This window comes from Balaenoptera borealis (genome assembly GCF_965194805.1).
Source record: "Balaenoptera borealis genome assembly, chromosome: 8".
In the NCBI taxonomy this organism is placed as follows: Eukaryota; Metazoa; Chordata; class Mammalia; order Artiodactyla; family Balaenopteridae; genus Balaenoptera; species Balaenoptera borealis.
The window spans coordinates 28,917,493-28,939,568 of record NC_138865.1 but is presented as its reverse complement, the minus strand read 5'-3'; the positions used below and the strand labels follow the sequence as shown (position 1 = coordinate 28,939,568).

The following is a 22,076-nucleotide window of genomic DNA, read 5'->3' as shown; positions in this document are numbered from 1 at the left end:
TAATAGATTTCTTTCGCCTTGAAAAAATAGGTAGCAGTAGGTCCTTAAATGAATATAAAATAGACATAGCAAATCGTTTGAACCTTTGTTCTTCTCTAGATCATTTCCAACCTAGAACACCAAGTAGACTAATTAATAAGGCTAATTAATATTGTATTGAAAGATTCACAACAATCTCACAGTGCTCTAAGAGAGCAACAAAGGTGACCCCAAACTTGCAGGGCAGAAAAAAGACAGGGAAATACTGGAAGCATGGGGGTTGGGAAGGGGACTGTTTGTTATACCTGTACCACTTCATTTATTTAAGAGAAAGAGCTGATGCACATATGGCAAAATATTTACCTTGTTAAAATAAATCTAGATTATCAGTACATGCATATCTGTTTTGGGGGGATGTTTGAAATATTGCATAATCAAATTACTAAAGAATATTGGATTCAGGTTTAAAAGAATTACGTTTACTTGGTATAAATAGAAAGATCATATGACTGTGTAGTTTCAGAATAAAGAGGGATAAGAACAGTGTCAAATCATAATAAGAAAAACTGGACTCAGAGATAAGGAGGGTTTGTATGTAAGGAAGCAGACACTCTGCTAAGTGTGAAGCTCTATTGGTAGAAGGAGCAGAAATTCTCTTGACAGAGATTCCTGCTAATTCAGTCATTTAAATATATGTTGGTTTATTTCAGGTCTAGGTTAATACATTTATTGCTAATGAGTTGATGACTCAACAGAGCCAAGCCCCACATCAGGTAGGAGGTTGCAAAGAAGGGTCCATCCTACCACATCAGGTAAGAGGTTGCAAAGAAGGGTCTGCAGAGTGTGCCTTGGCTGTCTGAGGCTTGTGCCAGCTCCAGGCTTGCCGATTTCAAGTTTGGCTCTGAGACTGGGTGGTTTTGGGCAGAATAGGAGCAGCATTTCAATGATTCTGTATCGATCTCTTCCATGTACTTGGCCTTGTCAGGGACACGGCCCTCTCCTTCCTAACCATTCACCTCATTACGTCAAGCGCATTGATCCCCGAGGCAGTGACTTTGTACCATGGACAGTCTTGTTGATTGCACTTACCATTGTGGACCACAGTTGAATTTTCTGTACATGTCTCCCCCTTCTGGGCTCTGAGAGCCGTTAGGTCAGGGATTAATCTCCTCAGAGGGCCAGGCCTATTACAGATTCTCAATAAGGAGTTGTTAGATTGAGTTAAGGAAAAGTTGCTGTTCTCAAACAGACCTCAACCCAGATGGTTAGTTAAGTTAAAACTTAGCCAACTGTGTGATGCTGCTTGTGTGATGAGAGGCTTTCGGTGCCAAGCCTAAGTGTAACAAGAGGCTTAACACTTCTTCCCCACAAAGTTGTACAAGGACGATGCCCTACTGAACCTGAGAGAGAGGTGGTTCCATTTGCCCTTCATTGCAGGTCTCAGTGACAATAGAGATAAAAGCTGGATTTGGTCTGTGGAAAACTCTCAGAGCAGCTGAGAAGGTTGAGGCAGAGAAGTGAATGAGACACCTGAGCTGCTACCACAAAGTAGCCGATGGGTCCCTGGAAACCCAGGATCCAGTAACAACTGCCTCTTGCCAGGGCCAGCTGCATTCGGTGGGTGTGGAGCGTCCTTCCTTCCATTTGTCGATTACAATCCTTCCCAACTTGAAAACCTTCACTCAAATCCCTTTTACTCTGTACTAAAATTGTGTAGACACGCCCTTCTTTTTCTACTCCTAGGATTGTTCATTTTTATTTCTCAAGTATTACTTTTCTTTTGCCATATTTATTCACCTCGTGCTTATTTCACATCAATTCTGGCATCAGGGACTACAGCTTGTTTATCCCGATATCCTTTGTACCTACTTTATTGCTTTGCAAAAGTAACGATTTTGCTCATTTGAATTGCCAGGTGTTATCAGGTTGGGAGGGAGGGGTGTGGTGGTGAGTAGAATTTTAAATATGCAGCAGGATAAATAGCAACTCTTGAGACATCTTACAAATTACAGTTTTACTTTTCCTGGAATGAAGTAGTTCCAGAAGTGGTGTTACTAGAGATATATGGAAATTAGGATATATTTTATGAAAAAGGTAAATCTTAAACAGTAATATGAACAGAGTATGGCAGAGTTGTGGGGGAAATAGCTTTAGAAGTAGACTTTTTTATTCATTTGGGAGATGGCAAAAGTACTGTTTTTGATCAAGAAAAGTAAATGATGGAAAAAGTGAATTTTTACCAAAAAAGGTGCTCCGGCAGCAGACTCATTGAAAGGAAGTGCTGCAGAGCCAAGTTTTGGGAAGGTGGAAGGCAGGAGAGCCCAGGGAGCATCTCACCAGGGTTTCATGGAAATTCTTCCTCGTGACTGCAGTTCTGGCAGCTTAGCGTCATAGGATGTTGTACTAATAGTGGGTCTCATAGGGAACGACAGGCAAAGTCTACAAATTCTACAATTTGCACACATAATGTAAATGTACAGAAGGCACAGATATGGTATGTACTTCAGGCTATTCATGGGTGATTTCCTGGGTCTGTTGTTTTGACATAAAAGACTCAAGTGGTTTGGTACCAAACTAATTGGGATCTTGCGAAAATGGCCCCCAGCAGAGGTGGAGTGTTTGGAGCACTGCTGTGTTCACAGCCCTTGATAACTCCTGTGGTTTCTGCACTCTGCAGTCCTATGCCACTTAACACTTAGAACAACTTTCTGCCTTTGATGCAGACCACATTTTATATATTTGTATAGACAAAAGCAATGATGAAAGTTTAAAATTTTGCAAAACAGGAAGACAGGCTTTGAGTACTTTTTTTAATATTAATATCACAGTCTCAAAACTCTGAGATGTTGAGAATTTCTGATCAGCAAACCTCAAACTTTCAGAGTGGCTAAGATTAGGGCAGCAGTTGAGAAGCTGGATGCTGTTCAAGCATGTTTAAGGGTCTCAGACAGAGAGAAATATTGGTTTAGACCAGGGGCCAGCCAACTTTCTCTATAAAGGGACAGATAATAAATAGTTTTGGTTTTGTAGACCATGCAGTCTCTGTTGTGACTGCTCAACTCTGCTGTTGTGTGAAAGTAGCCAGAAGCAATATGTAAATGAACGAGTGTGGCAGTGTTCCAATAAAACTTTATTTAAAAAGCCACACAGCCAGCTGGTTCCGGGTTTAGGTTGCCTACCCCTGGTCTAGTCCACTTTGTATCTATTTAAGGTATGATGTATGGATTCAGTATGAAGAAATGAAAATTACAACATCAGTGTGACACAATGTAACCTCTCCCACTTGAACTCCACAAAACCTTTGCTAATACTCTCGCTTAGGACAGTCCTTTTCAAACTGTGTCCTAGAAAAACTTTCTTTTCATTTTAAATGTATGCATGTAATTTGATGTCTTTCAGAATAAGATATAGATAGTATACATCTGATCTATGATATTATTACATAGCATTTAGCATAAAACTAAGGTTAAAAAGAGAATCAATTTAAAGAAAACTATTAAACCAATAAGAAGTGTTATACTGAGTACTTAGTGAGTGCCTGACACTGCTTCATGCGCTTTATACATATTTATTAAACACATCCTCACAACAGCCCTCTTATGCCCAGTTTACAGAAAAGGACACTGAGGCATGAAAAGTTCAAGTTCACTATCCTCAAATCACAGAACTAGTTAGTGATGTAACAAGGATTTGAACCCTAGCTGTCTGGCTGCAGGGCCCACACTCAAACCACCTTAGCACAGTACAGAGGATTCATGTTGGAGGTGAATAAAGTGATGATACAGGATGGGGATCCTCTTCCTCAGGGCATGGGAAGCAAGCACTCTCAGACAGTACTGGTAGGAGCATAAAATGGCATAAGCTGGGGATATGCCCAAAGCATATACCCAAAGCGGGATCTTGAAGAGATGTTTGTACACCCATGTTCATCACAGCATTATGCACGTCCTTGGAGGACAATTTCTATAAACTTAAGTGTTCAAAAGCACCCGCTATTTAGAGCGCTGAAGATGACAGCCCAAAAGGAGTAATGCTTTTAAGTCCTGTCAATATATCGTCTACACCAAGTAACAATTCCTCTTCTAGGAGTTAGTCCCACAGGAACACTCAGAGGTGCGCAGAAAGTGCCTGTAAGAAAACTAAGTGCATTGTTTACAGTCAAGATCCAGTTTTCTGTCAATAGGTGAACACAAAGAAATTACGATACTCCATTTTATGGAATAATATAGTATTATATGGAATTCATTCCTTTGAAAACAATGAGGTTATTTAATTAATTGATCTGTTTATTTATTTGAGGTAACGTTGGTTTAAAACATTATATAAGTTTCATGTGTACAAGATTATCAAATGCATTTATTCATAATGAGATTTAAGAAACATTTTTTTTTTTTACAGCTAGGAAAAGGGATGTATTTATTGTGCTTCCATTAGAAATTTCCAAGATGAACATATACGTATATGTGCATGTAAATATAATTAGACTATTTCTGGAAGCATACAAGATAAATTATTAATAGCATTTCTCATTCTAGGTAAAGATATGCCATGAGTACGTGATGAATGGTATTTTTAAACTACATGCGTATATTGCTGTTCAATTCAATACCAGGTTTTGAAAGGATTAGAGGAAAAAAAGCAAAGGAAATACAAAATAGTTTTTTAATTGTGGTAAAAAAACATAACATTAAATTTACCATCCTTACCATTTTTAAGTGTATGGTTCAGTGGTGTTAAGTATATTCACATTGTTGTGGAATAGATCTCTAGATCTTTCTCATCTTGTAAAGCAAACTTAAACCCACTAAACACAAATTTCCCTCCCCATCCCCTCAGCCCTTGGCAAGCATCTCTCTACTATCTGTTTCAATGATTTTGACTACCGTAGATACTTCATATTAGTGAAATCATACAGTATTTGTCCTTTCGTGATGGTTTATTTCAAGCAGCATAATGTCCTTGAGTATCCATATTATATAGCACATGACAGAATTTCCTTCTTTTTAGGGCTGCATAATATTCTATTGTATGTATATCCCAGATTTTGTTTATCAGTTGCTATGGTCTGAATGTTTGTATCCCACCAGAATTCATACGTTGAAATCCTAACCCCTTAAGGTGATAGTATTAGTAGGTAGGGGGTTTGGGGAAGTGACTAAGTCTTCCACTAAGAAAGGGCTTAGTGACTCATAAAGAGGCTCCAGAGAGATCCCTACCTGATTCCAACATGAGAGAATGCAACAAAAGTGTGAGACCCAGGGCTTCCCTGGTGGCGCAGTGGATGAGAGTCTGCCTGCCAATGCAGGAGACACGGGTTCGAGCCCTGGTCTGGGAAGATCCCACATGCCGCGGAGCGACTAGGCCCGTGAGCCACAATTGCTGAGCCTGCGCGTCTGGAGCCTGTGCTCCGCAACAAGAGAGGCCGCGATAGTGAGAGGCCCGTGCACCGTGATGAAGAGTGGCCCCAATTGCCGCAACTAGAGAAAGCCCTCGCACAGAAACGAAGACCCAACACAGCCATAAATAAATAAATAAATTAAATTAAATTAAAAAGAAAAAAAGTCTGAGATCCAGAAGAGGGCCCTCACCCAAACTTACTGGCACCCTGACCTCAGACTGTCAGCCTCTAGAACTGTGAGCAATAAATTTCTATTGTTTGTAAACCACCCAGTCTGTGGTATTTTGTTATATCAACTTGAATGGACTAAGAGATCTATTCATCCATCTACGAGCAATTGGGTTGTTTGCACCTGTTGGCTATTGCGAATAATGCTGTGATAAACATGGGTATACAAATATCCCTTCAAGATCCAGATTTCAGTTGTTTTGGACATATACCCGGCAGAGGAATTGCTGGAGCTTATTATGCTAATTCTATTTTTACTTTTTTTGAGGAACCTTCATATTGTTTTTTATAGTGGCTGCACCATTTTGCATTTCCACAAGGGTTCCAATTTCTCTGCATCCTCCCCTAAATAGTGTTTTTATTTGGTTCCCTTACGCACTGAAATAGCCTCAAGATATGTGGGGAGATGCAATCCACATGGACCCTGAGTGCTTGTGTGCTCTTTCTAGATAGGCTAAGAGTGAAGGCTCTAGCTGCATTTTATCCAGGCCATTCTCAGGGTGTGCTAGAGAAACAGCAGTCCTGAGAGATGAGAGGCCAGCCTCCCCCAGGCAAGGAGCAGGTCTGCATCTTCTCATTACAAGAGCAGTGAATCCCCCGAGCGTGGTGCTCGATCCTCTAAGGCAGCCCACTGCCTGCAGCATCATCCGTCCTGGACCCTTTGCATTACCTGTAGCACATAGGGAGGTTCATGGGAAACCGAGGCAGTATTCACTAAGCCGTGCCTCTGCCACGTGAACAGCTTCCAAAATGGTGCCATTTCTCAGATGTCTTTCTGGATGACCATGAACTATACGACGCTCAGTCTCTCTGTGCTGGTGTTTGGAATGCTTTCAGTTATCGTCTTTTCTCTTTCATGGTGCTTTTGTGCTGATCTTGTTTCCCAGATTATACACTCGACCTAAATTATGTCAAATATAAGATCTGTGTACTAACTGTTAGAAGTCAAACCATTTATATGGCCTTTTTATTAAACATAAAAAATATAAAAATATGCTCATTACTTACTTGAGATTTTCAGCTCACATTGGGATTTAGACTTAAGTTTCCTTCATGTAAGTAGATTCTAAGTCATTTCCACAGTGAATATATTCCTAATACAGGCTTTTAGATTATATAGATAAGAGTAAGTACTATTTCAACTTAAGAAAAACCTTGTTGGGTGACTTTCTTCTTTTTTAAAAATTAATTTTATTGAAATAGAGTTGATTTACAATGTTGTGTTCATTTCTGCCATGCAGCAAAGTGATTCAGTTATGTATATATACACATTCTTTTTCATATTCTTTTCCATTATGTTTTATCACAGGATATTGAATATAGTTCCCTGTGCTATACAGTAGGACCTTGTTGTCTATCCATTCTATATGTAACAGTTTGCATCTGCTAATCCCAAACTCCCAATCCATCTCTCCCCCAGCCCTCCTCACTCTTGGCAACTTCAAGTCTGTTCTCTATGTTTGTGAGTCTGTTTCTGTTTCCTAGATAAATTCATTTGTGTTGTATTTTAGATTCCACATAGAAGTGATAGCATCTGATATTTCTTTTTCTCTGTCTGACTTACTTCACTTAATATGATAATCTCTAGGTCCATCTGTGTTGCTGCAAATGGCATTATTTCATGCTTTTTATGGCTGAGTAGTATTCCATTGCATATGTGTACCACGTCTTCTTTATCCATTCATCTGTCGATAGAGATTTAGGTTGTTTCCATGTCTTGACTATTGTAAATAGTGCTGTAATGAACATTGGGGTGCATGTATCTTTTCTAATTATAGTTTTCTCTTGATATATGCCCAGGAGGGGGATTGCAGGATCATATGGCAACTCTATTTTTAGTTTTTTGAGGAACCTCCATACTGTTTTCCAGAGTGGCTGCACCAGTTTACATTCCCAGCAACAGTGTAGGAGGGTTCCCTTTTCTCCATACCCTCTCCAGAATTTGTTATTTGTAGACTTTTTAATGATGGCCATTCTGACTGGTGTGAGGTGGTACCTCATTGTAGTTTTGATTTGCATTTCTCTAACAATTAGCAGTGTTGAACATCTTTTCATGTGCATGTTGGCCATTTGTTTGTCTTCTTTGGAGACATGTCTATTTAGGTTTTCTGCCCATTTTTCAATTGGGTTTTGTTGTTGTTGTTGTTATTGAGTTGTATGAGCTGTTTGTATATTTTGGAAATCAAGCCCTTGTTGGTCGCATCATTTGCAAATATTTTCTCCCAGTCTGTATGTTGTCTTTTCATTTTGTTTATAGTTTCCTTTACTGTACAAAAGCTTGTGTGTTTGATTAGGTCCCATTTGTTTATTTTTGCTTTTATTTCTATTGCCTTGGGACACTGACCTAAGAAAACATTGGTACTATTTACGTCAGAGATTGTTTTGCCTATGTTCTCTTCTAAGAGTTTTATGGTGAGGTGGCTTTCTTCTGGCATATATCAGGGTAAGCTAGGGCTTCCCTGGTGGCGCAGTGGTTGAGAATCCGCCTGCCAATGCAGGGGACACGGGTTCGAGCCCTGGTCTGGGAGGATCCCACATGCTGCGGAGCAACTGGGCCCGTGAGCCACAACTACTGAGCCTGTGCGTCTGGAGCCTGTGCTCCGCAATGGTGAGAGGCCCACGCACCGCGATGAAGAGTGGCCCCAGCTCACCGCAACTGGTGAGAGCCCTCGCACAGAAACGAAGACCCAACACAGCCAAAAATAAATAAATAAATTTATTTAAAAAAAAAAGGATAAAATCAATCAGTTCAATTTAAAAAAAATAAAATAAAAAAAAAATAAAAGGATAAGCTGTCTCTGAGATTATATTACATTGGTTTGGATGCATGGACAGGAGTGCATCTGTCTGCCATGCACCCTAAATACCTATAGGGTGAGCTCCGGACCTGAAGCACATGACTCATCTTCCAGTCATTTTCCCAATTACCCTGTGGTATGCTTGAAAACCTCTGCTTATTTTATTGGCATACTCTACCTTTCACTTTGTCCTTGAGGAGGGATCAGTTAAGAGCTAAGGAAGAGCAGTTTTGAAGAAGAGTCGAAGGTCAGGGCATTTTTCTAGAAGGAGCTGTGCATAAGAAAGAAGAAGGGCAGGTGGTGGAAATACCAGAACTTAGCCTCACACTACAGCTATGGCCAAGGGAGAGAAGTTCAAAATAAATAATGTTTGATGTGCATTAGACAAATGAAGTTTATTTGGATTTGAACTCCTGCCTTCTCTTTTGTGTTTTTTAATGTTCTTAATCATTCAACCTGAATGGCTTATCTTCCTCTCAGAGCTTTGAACATTTTAATGATTCAGTATCCTTCTTTTTTAGAAGAGAGAGAAGAGAAAAATCACTTGAGCAGTGGAAAGAGATCCCTGGGGAGCTCTTGTGTACGCTGCAGCAAATGCTTTATTAGCTAAAGTTCCCACTGATGGAAAACTCAGACATAGGAAAAGCTCCTACATATTGGAAGAAAATTTGAGAGTTACCAAAAAATATCGTCAGAATGGAATGCAAAATTACTGTGGCAACACTTTTTCATCCATATATACCCAAGTAATAATAAGTGAAATGGTCAGTGAATTACATCGCCAATAAGTTTTCTATCCTTAGATTAAATAAATAATAAATACATGAGTCACTTATTAAAGGAACCTGACAGTGATATCTAGGGTCTTTTGAAAACCCTCCCCTGTCAAACAGTACAGGGCACCTTTAAACTGAAAGGAATTAAATCTCTCCCTGTATGAGTTCCTAGGGCTGCTGTAACAAAGTACTGGAAATTGAGGGACTTAAAACAACAGAAATTTATTCTCTCATAATTCTGGAGGCTGGAAGTCCAAAATCAGTGTCTTGGCAGGGCATGGGCAGGGCAAGGGTCTCGGGAGAATCTCTTCCAGGTCATTCTCTTAGTTTATGATGTTGTCAGTAATTCTTGGAGTTCTTTGGCTTGTAGATCATCACTCCAATCTCTGCCTCCACTGTCATGGGGTGTTCTCCCTCTGTGTCTTTATTTCATCTTCCCTCTGTGCATGTCTCTTCTCTTCTTGTAAGGACCTAGGTCATATTGGATTAGGGTCCACTGTCATGACCTCATCTTAACTTGATGACTTCTGCAAAGACCAGATTTCCAAATAAGTTCACATTCACAGGTTCCGGAGTAAGAACTCCAATATATCTCAACGTGAACATGACAGTGGCCTGGAAGGACAGAGGTGGCTATAGTCAAACGATGCTTATCGTAAAGGAAAAGAGGCACTTTCTCATTTTGTTTGTTGTGCCCACTTTTTGTAAGGGAAGAAGAAGATTAATCTGGAATTGATGCGAAATTGATAAGAAATGCTCTGGACACCATGGCAAATGGAATGTGAGAAAATGAGCAAACAACACCCCTGAGTACTACAAGGAGTGGCATCTAGAAAGGGAGGCTGGAGTTTGTGTCAAGGTGAAGAACCGTGGTTGGTGTCTGACATTTACTGAGTGTTTATTGTGAGCCAGGCATGGTGTTAAGCATTTCAGGTGCATCATATCATTTAATCTTTCTCCATGAGTGTCTTCATTTTACAGACGAAGAAACTGAGGCTCAGAGTTACACAATGGTCAATTTCTGTGTTACTCTGGAATATTCTAAGGGATGATTGAAGTAGCCCTTTATTTTCCTGTTTATTATTATGATTAATTACGTGCAGTGAGATAGATTCCCAGAGCACACAGAAGAAAGAGAGGATGAGAGGGAGGAAGACTTTACAACGCAATCGTGTTCTTGGTGGGGCAGAGGCAAGTCTGGGTCACCTTAGGGCTGGGTTTAGGAGGTGAGGGTGCACCCAAGGGCAGTGGTCAGAAAAGACCTGGAGAACTGCTGACCTCAGGATCCTGAATGGACACCTATGTGCTGTGGTTTTGCTGTTGTCCCAGCCCAGGCTGTGGCTCTGTTCTTAGGGATCTGCCATCTTTGCTCAAGGTTCCACATAGAAACAAAGATGCTGGATTGTTTGGTGCCTTTGTGAATTCTGTCTCCCTACTGGGAGTGAGATGTAGAATAGACACAGATGTTCCTGCCAGGTTTGGAAGCCAGCGATGAGGAGTTCAGCGTTGGACAAAACGCATTCCCTGCTTCATAAAGGGGTGTGGACTTGCTCAGCTCAGGACCTGGGGCGTCTTGGTTCAGGGAAATGAGAGACAGAGCAGTTCCAGGCCAGGCTTTGCTTTTCTGCCCTCTTATCTGGACACAACCTCTCTGAGCATCAGTTTTTCCTGAGTCTTTGTCCTTTACTGGTCCTTTCCTCAGTCATAGGAAGCCCTCAAGATGCATCAAGATGTATATTATTCCCTAAATCAATCTGAACCCAATGCTTGGTCCTCAAGAACTACCTTAGGCCAAGAATCAACCAGGGAAGGGGAGGAAGGATGAAAGGAGGATGCAGGGGAGAGGTGCACAGGTAAGGGTCCTAGCTCAGCTGTCACCTGCAGAACAGAAGCAAGTGGCCTTGATTGTTCACACCTCACTTTACCTGCCTCCAGATTGGAGCCTGAAGAGCTTGACTGGATTCACTTCTCTCTATTAGAAAGTTGTTAGGTCATTTTCAAATTTCATTTTAATTTATTTTCTCATTTACACTTACTTTGGTTTTGCTTTCTGCTTTTTTCTCCTGATTTTGGCTTTATTACTTTCAAGTAACACTTTTCTTTCAATCACCATTTTCTTCTTCTTAATGCCAGTTTACGTTGTTAGCTAAGGGCTGCTTTTGTTACCTTCACTCCTGTTTTGTCTATTTGACAGCCCCCTGAGATGATCTGTTTACCGCACTGTGTTCCCCAAGAAACAGTGGGGAAGTTGCCTAACAGACAATCTCCTGGGAGACTTTCCGCTACCCGTTTTCAGTGGGAAGCAGTTTCAGTCAGAACTGGCTCGCTCATCATAGCTGGGTAATATAAGCATCCGAATCACAGGGGGTGGGAGCACGTGGCCTCTCGGCGTTTATCTTGATTGAATCATGGGTGTGTAACTTTCCGTCGTTCAGCTCTTGATTTGTATTAATGATTCAGAGTTCATTACCTTAAGATAAAAAAGGTGTTCCTGCTGGCAAGAGCTAGATAAGATTGTGGGCAATTTGAGACTCTCACTGTGTGAAGTTGATGATGACTATATTCCCTGGTAAGAACTGAGAAATTCTGTCCTGTCCTGCCACCGCGTGACACCAAACAAGGTACAGTCGCAATGGGCTTTGTGTCACTGACATGAAATTGAGGGTGGGCGTGGTGGCACCCACCCAGAGTGCCCAGGAAATCTGCAGCAGTGGCTGGGACGAGTAGCGTTTCCCATTACCACAGGGAGTTCATAGGCAGGAAACTTTCTGTTTCTCATTGTATCAGTCTGGGTCTCATTGCTAACATTTCACCTAAATGAAAATGCACTTTTACTTTGTTTAAATTTTTTTTGTGGTAAAATATACATAACATATAATTTACCCTTTTAAGTATTTTAAGTGGCATTAAGTACACTCACATCGTTGTGTCACTATCACCCCACTATTCATCTTCAGAATTTTTTTGAGAGGTAAAACAACTAATATTTACTGTGTATATTTTTTATACAATTTTTAAAGGTTACACTCCATTTTCAGTGATTACAAACTATTGGCTATATTCTTCGTGTCGTACAATGCGTCCTTGCAGCCTCTCTTACACCCAATAGCTTGTACCTCCCACTCCCCACCCTTTTTTTGCCCCCCTCCCCCCGGTAACCACTAGTTTGTTCTCTATATCTGTGAGTCTGCTTCTTTTTTGTTATATTCACTAGTTTGTTACAGGTTTTAGATTCCACGTGTAAGTAATATCATACAGTGTTTGTCTTTCTCTGTCTGACTTCTTTCATTCAGCACAATGCCCTCCAAGTGCATCCATCAGAACTTCTTTCATCGTCCCAAACTGAAACTTGCTACCCATTAAAAACTAACTCCCCATTTCCTTTCTTTCTCCAGGCGCTGGCAATCACCATTTTACTGGCTTTAGAAATTTGAATAGATACCTCATATAAGTGGAATCATATAATTTTTGTTCTTTTGTAACTAGCTTATTTCACTTAATGTTTTCAAGGGTCATCCATTCTGTGGCATGTGTCAGAATTTCCTTCATTTTAAGGCTGAATAATATTCCACTGTATGTATATCCCAGATTTTTTTAATCCATTCATCTGTTGGTAGATGTTTGGATTGTTTCCACCTTTTGGCTATGGTGGATAATGTTGCTGTGAACATGAGTGTACAGATATCTCCTTGAGACCCTTCTTTCAACGTTTTTGGATATATACCCAGAAGTGAAATTGCTGGATCATATGGTAATTCTATTTTTAATTTTTTGAAGAACTGCCATAACGGTCTTGCAAGTGGCTGCACTGTTTTACATTCCTACCAGCAGTGCACGAAGTTTCCTATATATCCTTGCCGACACATCTTATTTTCCATTAAAAAAAAAAAATAGCCAATCTAAAGGGAGTGAAGTAGTATCTTACTATGGTTTTGATTTGTATTTCCCTAACAAACATCTTTTTCTATGCTTATTGGGCATTTGTGTATCTTCTTTAGATAAATGTTTATTGCAGTACTTTGTGCATTTTAAAATCAGATTGATTTTTTTGTTGTTGAGATGTACAAGGTTCTTTATATATTCTGGATATGAACCCCTTATCATATATATGATTTGCAAATATTTTCTGTTGTTCCATTGGTTGCCTTTTTCACTCTGTTGATAATGTTCTTTGATGTATCCAAGTTTTAAATTCTGTTGTTATGTTTTGATATTTCTTCTTTTTCCATGTAAGCATTTATAGCTATATGTTATATTGTTATCTATTTTGGCTTATGTTGTCTGTACTTTTGGTTTCATATCCAAGAAATCATTGCCAAATCCAATGTGATGAAATTTTTATACTGTGTTTTCTTCTAAGTGTTTTATAGTTTTAGGTCTTATGTTTAGGACTTTGATCCATTTTGAGTTAATTTTTGTATATGGTGTAAGGTAAGGGTCCAATTTTATTCCTTTACATGTGAATATCCAATTTTCCCAGCACCAATTGTTGAAAAGACTGTCCTTTCTGAATACATGGTACCCTTGTTGAAAATGATTTGTAGATCACTTTGTGAAACATTGACATCTTAAAAATATTAAGTTTTCTAATCCATGAACACAGAATGGTTTTCCATTTATTTGTGTCCTTAATTTCTTTTAGCAATGTTTTGTAGTTTTCAGAGTACAAGTCTTTTGCCTCCTTGACTAAGCTTATTCCAAAGTATTTTATTCTTTTTGATAATGTTGTAAATGGAATTGCTTTCTTCATTTTATGTTTGGATTGTTACTTACTAGTGTATTGAATTGCAACTGATTTTTGTGTATTGATTTTGTATCCCGAAACATTGTTCCCTGATTAGTTCTAACAATTTTGGGCGGGGGTGGTGGATCTTTAGGGTTTTCTACATATAAAATCATGTTGTCTGCAGAGATAATTTTACTTCTTACTTTACAATTTGGATGTCTTTCATGCCTAATTTCTCTGGCTAGGACTTCCAGTATTATGTTGAACAGAAGTGACAAAATCTAGCATCCTTGTCTTGTTCCTGATCTTAGAGGAAAAGCTTTCAACCTTCATCAAAAATTATCATGTTCAGCGTGGGTTTTTCATATATGGCTTTTTATTATGTGGAGGTAGTTTCTTCTATTCTTAGTCTCTTGAGTGCTTTTATCATGTAAGTGTGCTGACTTTTGTCAAGTGCTCTTTCTGTATCAGTTGAGATGATCCTGTGCTTTTCCCCTTCATTTCATTAATACTGTATATGACATTGCTGGTTTTCTATATATTGAACCACCCTTGCATTCCAGAAATAAATCCCACTTGGTCATGGTGCATAATCCTTTTAATATGCTGCTAAATTTGATTTACCAGTATTTTGTTGAGGATTTTTGCATCATTGTTTATAAGGCATGTTGGTCTACAGTTGTCTTTTCTTGTAGTGTCTATGTGGCTTTGGTATCAGAGAAATGCTGGCCTCAGAATGAGTTAGAGAGTGGTCCTTTTCCTTTAAGTTTTGGAAGAGTTTGAGAGGATTGGTGTTGGTTCTTCTTAGTTCTTCTAAATATTTGGTAGAATTCATCCATGAAGTCATCTGGTCCAAGGCTTTTCTTTGCCAGGAAACTTTTGGTTACCAATTAAATCTCCTTACTAGGTCTATTCAAATTTTCTGTTTCTTTTTGATTTAGTTTTGGTAAGTTATGTGTTTCTGGGAATTCATCCATTTCACCTGGATTATCCAGTTTTTTAGTGTACAGTTCATAGTAATCTCTTATAATCCTTTTATTTCTGTTAAATATGTAGCCATGTCTTTGTCTTTTTTCTGATTTCAATTATTTGAGTCTTCTTTTTTTTATTTTCCTTAGTCAATCTAGCTAAAGATTTGTCAATTTTGTTGATTTTCAGAGAACCGACTCTTGGTTTCATGGATTTTTTCTATTGTTTTTCTAGTCTCTCTTTGTTTATCTCTGCTCTAATCTTTATTATTTCCTTCCTTCTTTGAGCTTTCAATTTAATTTGTTCTTCTTTTTCTAGTCCCTTAAGGTGTAAGGTTAGGTGGCTGATTGTGATATGTTTCTTCTTTTTCAGTGTAAGCTTTTACATTATATTTTCCTCTAAGTACTGCTTTCCCTGCATCCCATGAGTTTTGGTAAGTTGTGCTTTCATTTTCATTTTCATTTCAATGTTTTCTTGATTTCCTTTAGTTCTTTGTTGGTGTATTCCTTTAACGTTTTGAGCATACATAAGATAGTTGTTCTAAAATCTTTTTCCAGTAAGTCCAAAACCTGTTTCTTGAGGTATGGTGTCTGGATATTTATTTTGTTCCTTTGAATGAGCCTAGTTTTACTGTTTCTTTGTATGCCTGGTGATCTTTTGTTGAAAACTGGGCATTTTAAAAAACAGCCACCTCTCCCAGTTTTCTTATACTTGCTCTACACAGGGGAAGACCTTTGTAATCAGCCTAATGTGATGTCTTAGGGTCTTTTCAGGCCTGTGTTGTCTCTGGACCAGTGTGTGTGTTTTTTTTCCCCCAGTTCTCCTATTTATACATCTGCTTTTAAATGTCTTGCTTTTCTAAGAGTCTCACTCTTGCTTACTCTTGGGGCCTTAGCTGTCCTATTGTACTCCTCAATCAGTAATCTCTTGTCCTTGGTGTCTGTGGGTCTATAGTTACCTTTGCAACCGTTTTTACAAATCATACCCGCTGCTTCCCATGGCTCCCTTATTCTGAGATCTGAGCCATTTTTGTTTGTCTGAACTCTGAGTTAGGTGTCAAAAGACCAATCCTTAGGCAGCCCACAGACAGGTTAGAACATTACAGATCAGTCTGCTCTCTCTCAGGTTTGCAAAAGGGGGCTGGGGATCTGGCTGCCACTTTCCTCAAGCTGCACTAAAAAGTGACTAAAAAATGCCACAGGTTTCCTACCCTTTTAAATGTGACATTTTTTTGATGGTGCGTTCGCTTAGTTGTTGTAGTTCTTTGACTCATTTCTATAGTTTCTATAATGCCTTTTTAGTCTGTTTCTGGTTATGTACTTCAATCAAAACAGGAACATATTCTCGTCACTACTGGAAGAAAAGAGTCTTTACTCTGCCAACCTGTCACATGTGATGGCTAAAAGGGCCCTTAGGACTGCACGTGGACACTGTCACTTTTTACAGAGAACCAATTGACCTTGTATAACTGGAGATGCTTCCCCTCAAACACAGCTCTGCTCCCTCTGCTGAGGGTGGTGTCAGTCTCTCCAGATGCTGCTGGAAATGGAACACTGCATGCCTGGACACCCCACAAAAATAAAGGGTACTGACGTGCTCCCAGGCCAATACTTGTTCAGGAAGTGAGAGAAGTACTGTAGATATAAAAACATGCCAGTTTCTAAGGCAGCCTTCACTCCACATAGGAAGTACATGGCCAGGATTTGATTTGATAAAAAATTAGTATCACAGTTAGAAACCAGACCTGACCCTGAGCTCCTTTAATGACTTCATCTAATGTCTCCCTGTTGACCCACCCAGGCCTTATCTTATCCTGTGTCTGGCTATCATTGGCTCTGCCGGTCCCCTAAGCCCTTCCCTGCCCCAGGATCTCCTCTCTCTAGGTGCATTTCAGGTGACCTACACTTACCAATTTCTATCAGATGTTTCCTGAGGGCCATCTGGATGTGATCCTAACAACCCGGGCTGAGTGATGCCACTTTGTGGATTCACTAAATGACACATTTCTGTGGGTCACGTCCTCCCAGCCCAGCGGCCCTAACAAGCACCAGCACGGAAGCTGCTGGCAAAGGCTGGGAGGAGCCAGGAGCCCTTAGTACTGCAGGGAGCTGCCGGGGGCAGCCTCTCAGGGCCCCACACCCAGGGCTCATCCCAGGAGACACTCCTGAGGAGGGGAAGGCAGGGCTGTGCCCTTGAGGAAGGAGGGACCGCTCACCTCTCTGACCTCGGGCTGGAGAAGGACGAGGGCTCGGGACCGCGGAAGACGGCAGGGAGCTCGCCCTCCTCCCTGAGAGCTCGGTGAGCTGCATCCAGGCGAGGAGGTGAGACCCTGCTCACTGCCCCTGCCTCCGGAATGCAGTCACTGCTACTGAGAACTCTACCCCAGCCCTGATTTCATTGTGGTTGGTTAGAAAAAAGGGAAAACAAACAAAACTAAAACCAAAACCTGACTCTGCACCAGAAGATAAATGAACTTCCATGTGTATGTAGCACCTTTTAAGGATTTGTCTAATTCCAAATGAAATGATCTCTATTTTAACTCATTACTGATTACTAATTTTCTTCATTTCAGATACAGTCTATAACAATAGATTCCCGTCTGTGTTCTGAAGCAAATCCCCCAGCCTCGCCTCCCACCCCTGTGGGGCCTGGGGAGGGGGGAGGCATCTTCCCCCAGAGAAGGTGGGCATATTCCCCCCTCTCCCCCGTGCCTCCCTGGGCACCCCCTTGCCTGGGGACTGCGGTCTCCCTTCCTTACTCTCACACTCAGGGCCCCTCACAGAGTGGCCCTGACCTGACTCCCCAGACTCTTCTCACCATCCTGTTTCCTAAACTTCAGCCAAGTTCCGCCCAGCATCCTGCTTGTCCGGAGAGTGTACCGCCTTCTTCCAAGTCCAGGCCTCTGCATGGAGGTTTGCTCTACCAGAAATGCCCCTCCTCTTGTGGCAACAGTTTAAATTTCTCGTTATTAAATTACAAATCTGCAGCCTCCTCCTCCTTGAGCATTGCCTGATTTCCCAGCAATCGTATCTGCTGCAATTCCCTGCAGAATCACGTCAGGTCAGGGGCCACTTGGTGCTAGTTTTGGTTCCTGCATCCCAGCCCGTGCATCCCTGAGCGCACAGCTCCGTCTCATTTGTCTCTGCCGTGGGTGTTTCCTCATCAATTAGTCTCCGTAAACGTTGTGAGTGAAGCATTTTCTACATTTCCAGGTATAAGCAGCTGCCATCTCATAAGATAACTTTCTTTTTTTTTTTTTAGAAATTCACGTTCTTTTATTTATTTATTTATTTATGACTGTGTTGAGTCTTCGTTTCTGTGCGAGGGCTTTCTCTAGTTGCGGCAAGTGGGGACCACTCTTCATCGCGGTGCGCGGGCCTCTCACCATCGCGGCCTCTCCTGTTGCAGAGCACAGGCTCCAGACGCGCAGGCTCAGTAATTGTGGCTCATGGGTCCAGTTGCTCCGTGGCATGTGGGATCTTCCCAGACCAGGGCTCGAACCCGTGTCCCCTGCATTGGCAGGCAGATTCTCAACCACTGCGCCACCAGGGAAGCCCAAGATAACTTTCTTAAAAGAAGTGATTCACGGTGTATAGAGCATATTGTAGTTTAACCAGTGGTGGGGGGCAGGGTTGATACAAGTTTCTTCTCATTATTCCTAATACCAGCTCACCAGAGCTTGTAATTCATGTTTTAAAAAATGATTCAGTATTTTAAAAGAATATAGCAGAAGGATAGCTTCTTATGCCTAAATCACCTGTTGTGCAAGGTCCTCACTCTAGTGCATTTTACACAATAGGGTTTTATTAGTCATAAACCATGGCTGACAGTCATAAGCGACAGTGTAAATGGGGAGAATGAAAATAAAGGTGGGGCCTGAGAAACTGAGCTATTGTGAGCCAAGGTCCAGGAAGCAGACTCTCTAATAGCTTATTGGGTGTCTAGGAGCCAACAGAACCTTCTAGATAGTCTGTATAGGAAATCATCTAGCTTTCCCAAACTACATACATTTGGAATTAAAATTCCATTTGCTGCCAGTATCATTGTAAATGGGGGAGTAAGTCCCCCTTGTAGGGTCTTTAAGAGCCACTGCAATATTTCTGCAGAAGAAATTACAGGGTTTATTATACTCACAGGTCCTAGAGGAGAAGACAGGGCGCACCTCACCATTCAGCAGCCACCTAGCAGGTGGGGAGTCGAGAGAGAGTGAGGACCTTGGGCAAGTCTGGGTGGAGCAGAAACAAGGCTTGAGGAGATTTCATTGTTTCTTGGAATGTCTAAGTCACAGTCGGGGAGGGCAAAAAGGGAATCTTGCGGCAGGAACCAGCCTGGGCACACCCACGCACCTGGTCCCCTGGGTGTTGAGGTAGCAGGAAAATAGGAACTTAAAAAAAAAAATTTACAATCCAATCATCTTCACTCTTTATTCTCATTTTCAACCTTATTTTCCAAAATATACAATCCTTAGTTCTCCGAAAGTTAGGGAGAGGAAACTGGCTTCCTATTAGTTAACGGTGATGCAACATTGAAACACTGGACATCCTGCTGAGGTTTCCATGGTGTCCGCTGGGCTCTGCAGCACCCAGCTCCTGGAACTTTTCAGACTCCTCAGTGAATTCATTATTGTTTAAAAGAAAAGAACACCCCGTCTTTCTGTTTTTGTTCCTTCTGTCACTGTTTTTATTCTACCTTGCCTCATTCTACAAACCATCGGCCATGGAACTCCTGTATAGTTTTTCATTGTACGTAAAACACCAATACATCTTCCATCGTGGAGGTAGTCAGGGCAATCACTGTTACCTCTCTTTTGCACAGAAAAATGGAGGTTCATGGAGATTAAGAGATGTATACAAAGTTGGAATCACAACAGGTCAGGAACTCTAATTTAGTTCTTTGGACTTAAAAAAATATTGTTTTCTCCACAAATTCATCACTGCCTCACTAAGTTTATATGTGCAGCAAACATGGACAGAAGGCTCTTAGGTCTGGGCATTCATCACTACCTCCAGGGAGGGAGCCCAGGGGCAGCGGTGCTGAGCGCTCTCACTGCCCTCAATCTCCCCCTTTGCTCCCCTGAGCTCAGGTAGGACCCTGCGGGCAACTCATATGGTCCCCCAGGGCTCTCCTAATGGGTCCAACATTGAAGCCAGGACACAGACCCCGTGGGGCCTGTAAACTGCCTGCCCATCTGCACGAGGATGACAGGCAGACTCAGTGATGGGACAGGCAGAGCCCACACAGAAACAGTAAGGAAGTCACCTGCTCCTCTGTGCTTCATTGAACCTTTGAGAGACAGGCACGGAACCGAAAATGCCATCCTTGTATCAGGACACCTACCACACTTATGTCACTTTCAAACACAAAGTCAAAGAGACTTTATGTCACTGAAAAACACAAAGTAAAAGCTTCTTCAAGACAGGAGGTGAACAGGAGAATTCTATCTTTGAATATTCCTACAATATTTGTAGTGAGTATTTAACATGAAAAAAGTAGTCAAAGTATTTTTCTTAAAATCACCTCCTATGCAGCTATAAAAATCTTTAAGAAAAGTAGTCCAGGATAGAAATATAATAGAGACTGCACACATTCATGAATTTATCTGCCTCCTAACAAGCCCAACTTGTGAAGTGTAGAGCATTTTATATGTTAGAGGCACAATTATAAATCGCTCAAATACCCGCTTGATCACACTGCAGTACATTGTCATTGCTTTACTTGAATGCTCACCTAAGATTTTTCTCTGAAATGTACTCAGAGCAGAGACAGTTATACAATGAAAGTGAGAAATTGTAAGAGCATAACACTGTCTTAGAAATAGTCCATGTAGAAACCACTTACCCCAGCACAGTCTTGCCACATGTTTTATGTTCTGTCCACAGAGCCAGCCCATGGCAGCTCATAGTAAGGCGGTTAAAGAGAGTGTTCTGTCCTTTCTCTCTTACCTACTCAGACATCAACATTTTCTCCTGCTCTTTCTGTGTCAGCTGCTCTCAGGTGAGAATAAAGGAGGTGAAAATGTGAGCTTTCCTAGGAAAGCACTGCCTCTGTCTCCCATCCTCTTCAGAGCCTTACACGGCGCCTGCTGGCAATTGTGGTTCAAGTAATATTGTTGGATGAATAAACGGATGAGAGACCCTGACTTCAAAGAGTCACTTTGTTGTACAACAGAAACTAACACAGTATTGTGAAGCAATTATACTCCAATAAAGATCGATTTTAAAAAATAAATAATTAATTAATTTTTTTTAAAAAAGAATGCCACAAAGGGTAGTTCCATTTCAGAAAGACACTTCTTAAGATTGAAAAGTCTTTGAGATTCACAGTAAATCAATATTTCGATGCCATGGTGGCCCCTTAGACACTATGGGGAAGACTAGAAGGGATATTTTGAAAGACACTGACCATTTCTAGTATATTTCAAATCGTACCTCATGGTTTGCCCAGTGATTATAAATTTGATGCTGTTCATCATATAGTCCTTCTTTATAGTGAGGCGAGCGGGGGCTACTCTTCGTTGCAGTGCGCGGGCTTCTCATTGCGGTGGCTTTCTCATGTTGCAGAGCTTGCGGGCTCTAGAGCACAGGCTCAGTAGTTGTGGCGCACGGGCTTAGTTGCTCTGCAGCACATGGGATCTTCGTGAATCAGGGCTCAAACCCGTGTCCCCTGCATTGGCAGGCGGACTCCTAACCACTGCGCCACCAGGGGAGTCCCTGTACTTTGTCTTCTATAGACGTTTATTCATCTGTAGTAACCTGTAGTAGTCAGGTGTTAAGTTTAAAGCATTAATTCTGCTATCTTGCTTTTTAGCATTTTTGTGAATGAGATAAATCTTTGCTTTTACTTATTTGTAAAGAGTATATTATATTACATTATATATTTGCATTTCTGAAATTTTTATAGCTAAGACATGATAAACACAGGGGAAGATCTGCTAAACTAAAATGGGGAATTTTCTTCTAAAACTTCGATCTAATGTCTGTGAAATAATCCAGAAGAGAAGTAATAACAAGCAGTTTTCTTTATACACCAGGGAACATCAGTGAACTCTTCCTTGCATTTCAACCAGTCAGACTGATTGAATTCATATTTAGGTGAGAGTGATTACGCTGTCGAGACAATTAAGTGAGGTGATCTAAGCCAAGTGCTTGGCTCAGGGCGTCATTTATGGGAAGCTCTCCACAAACACACAACATCATTATCAT

At 40.9% G+C, this 22,076-nt stretch overlaps 1 protein-coding gene across 1 annotated transcript in view; it reads left to right on the top strand.

Moving 5' to 3' along the window:
- Nucleotides 1–22,076, top strand: part of LOC309633574 (uncharacterized protein) — a 126,190-nt gene that overhangs the window by 88,772 nt on the left and 15,342 nt on the right. The window contains exon 5 of the mRNA XM_082402517.1: nucleotides 17,447–17,556. Within this exon, the coding sequence (XP_082258643.1) occupies nucleotides 17,447–17,556 (110 nt within the window). The remainder of the gene's footprint in view (nucleotides 1–17,446; nucleotides 17,557–22,076) is intronic.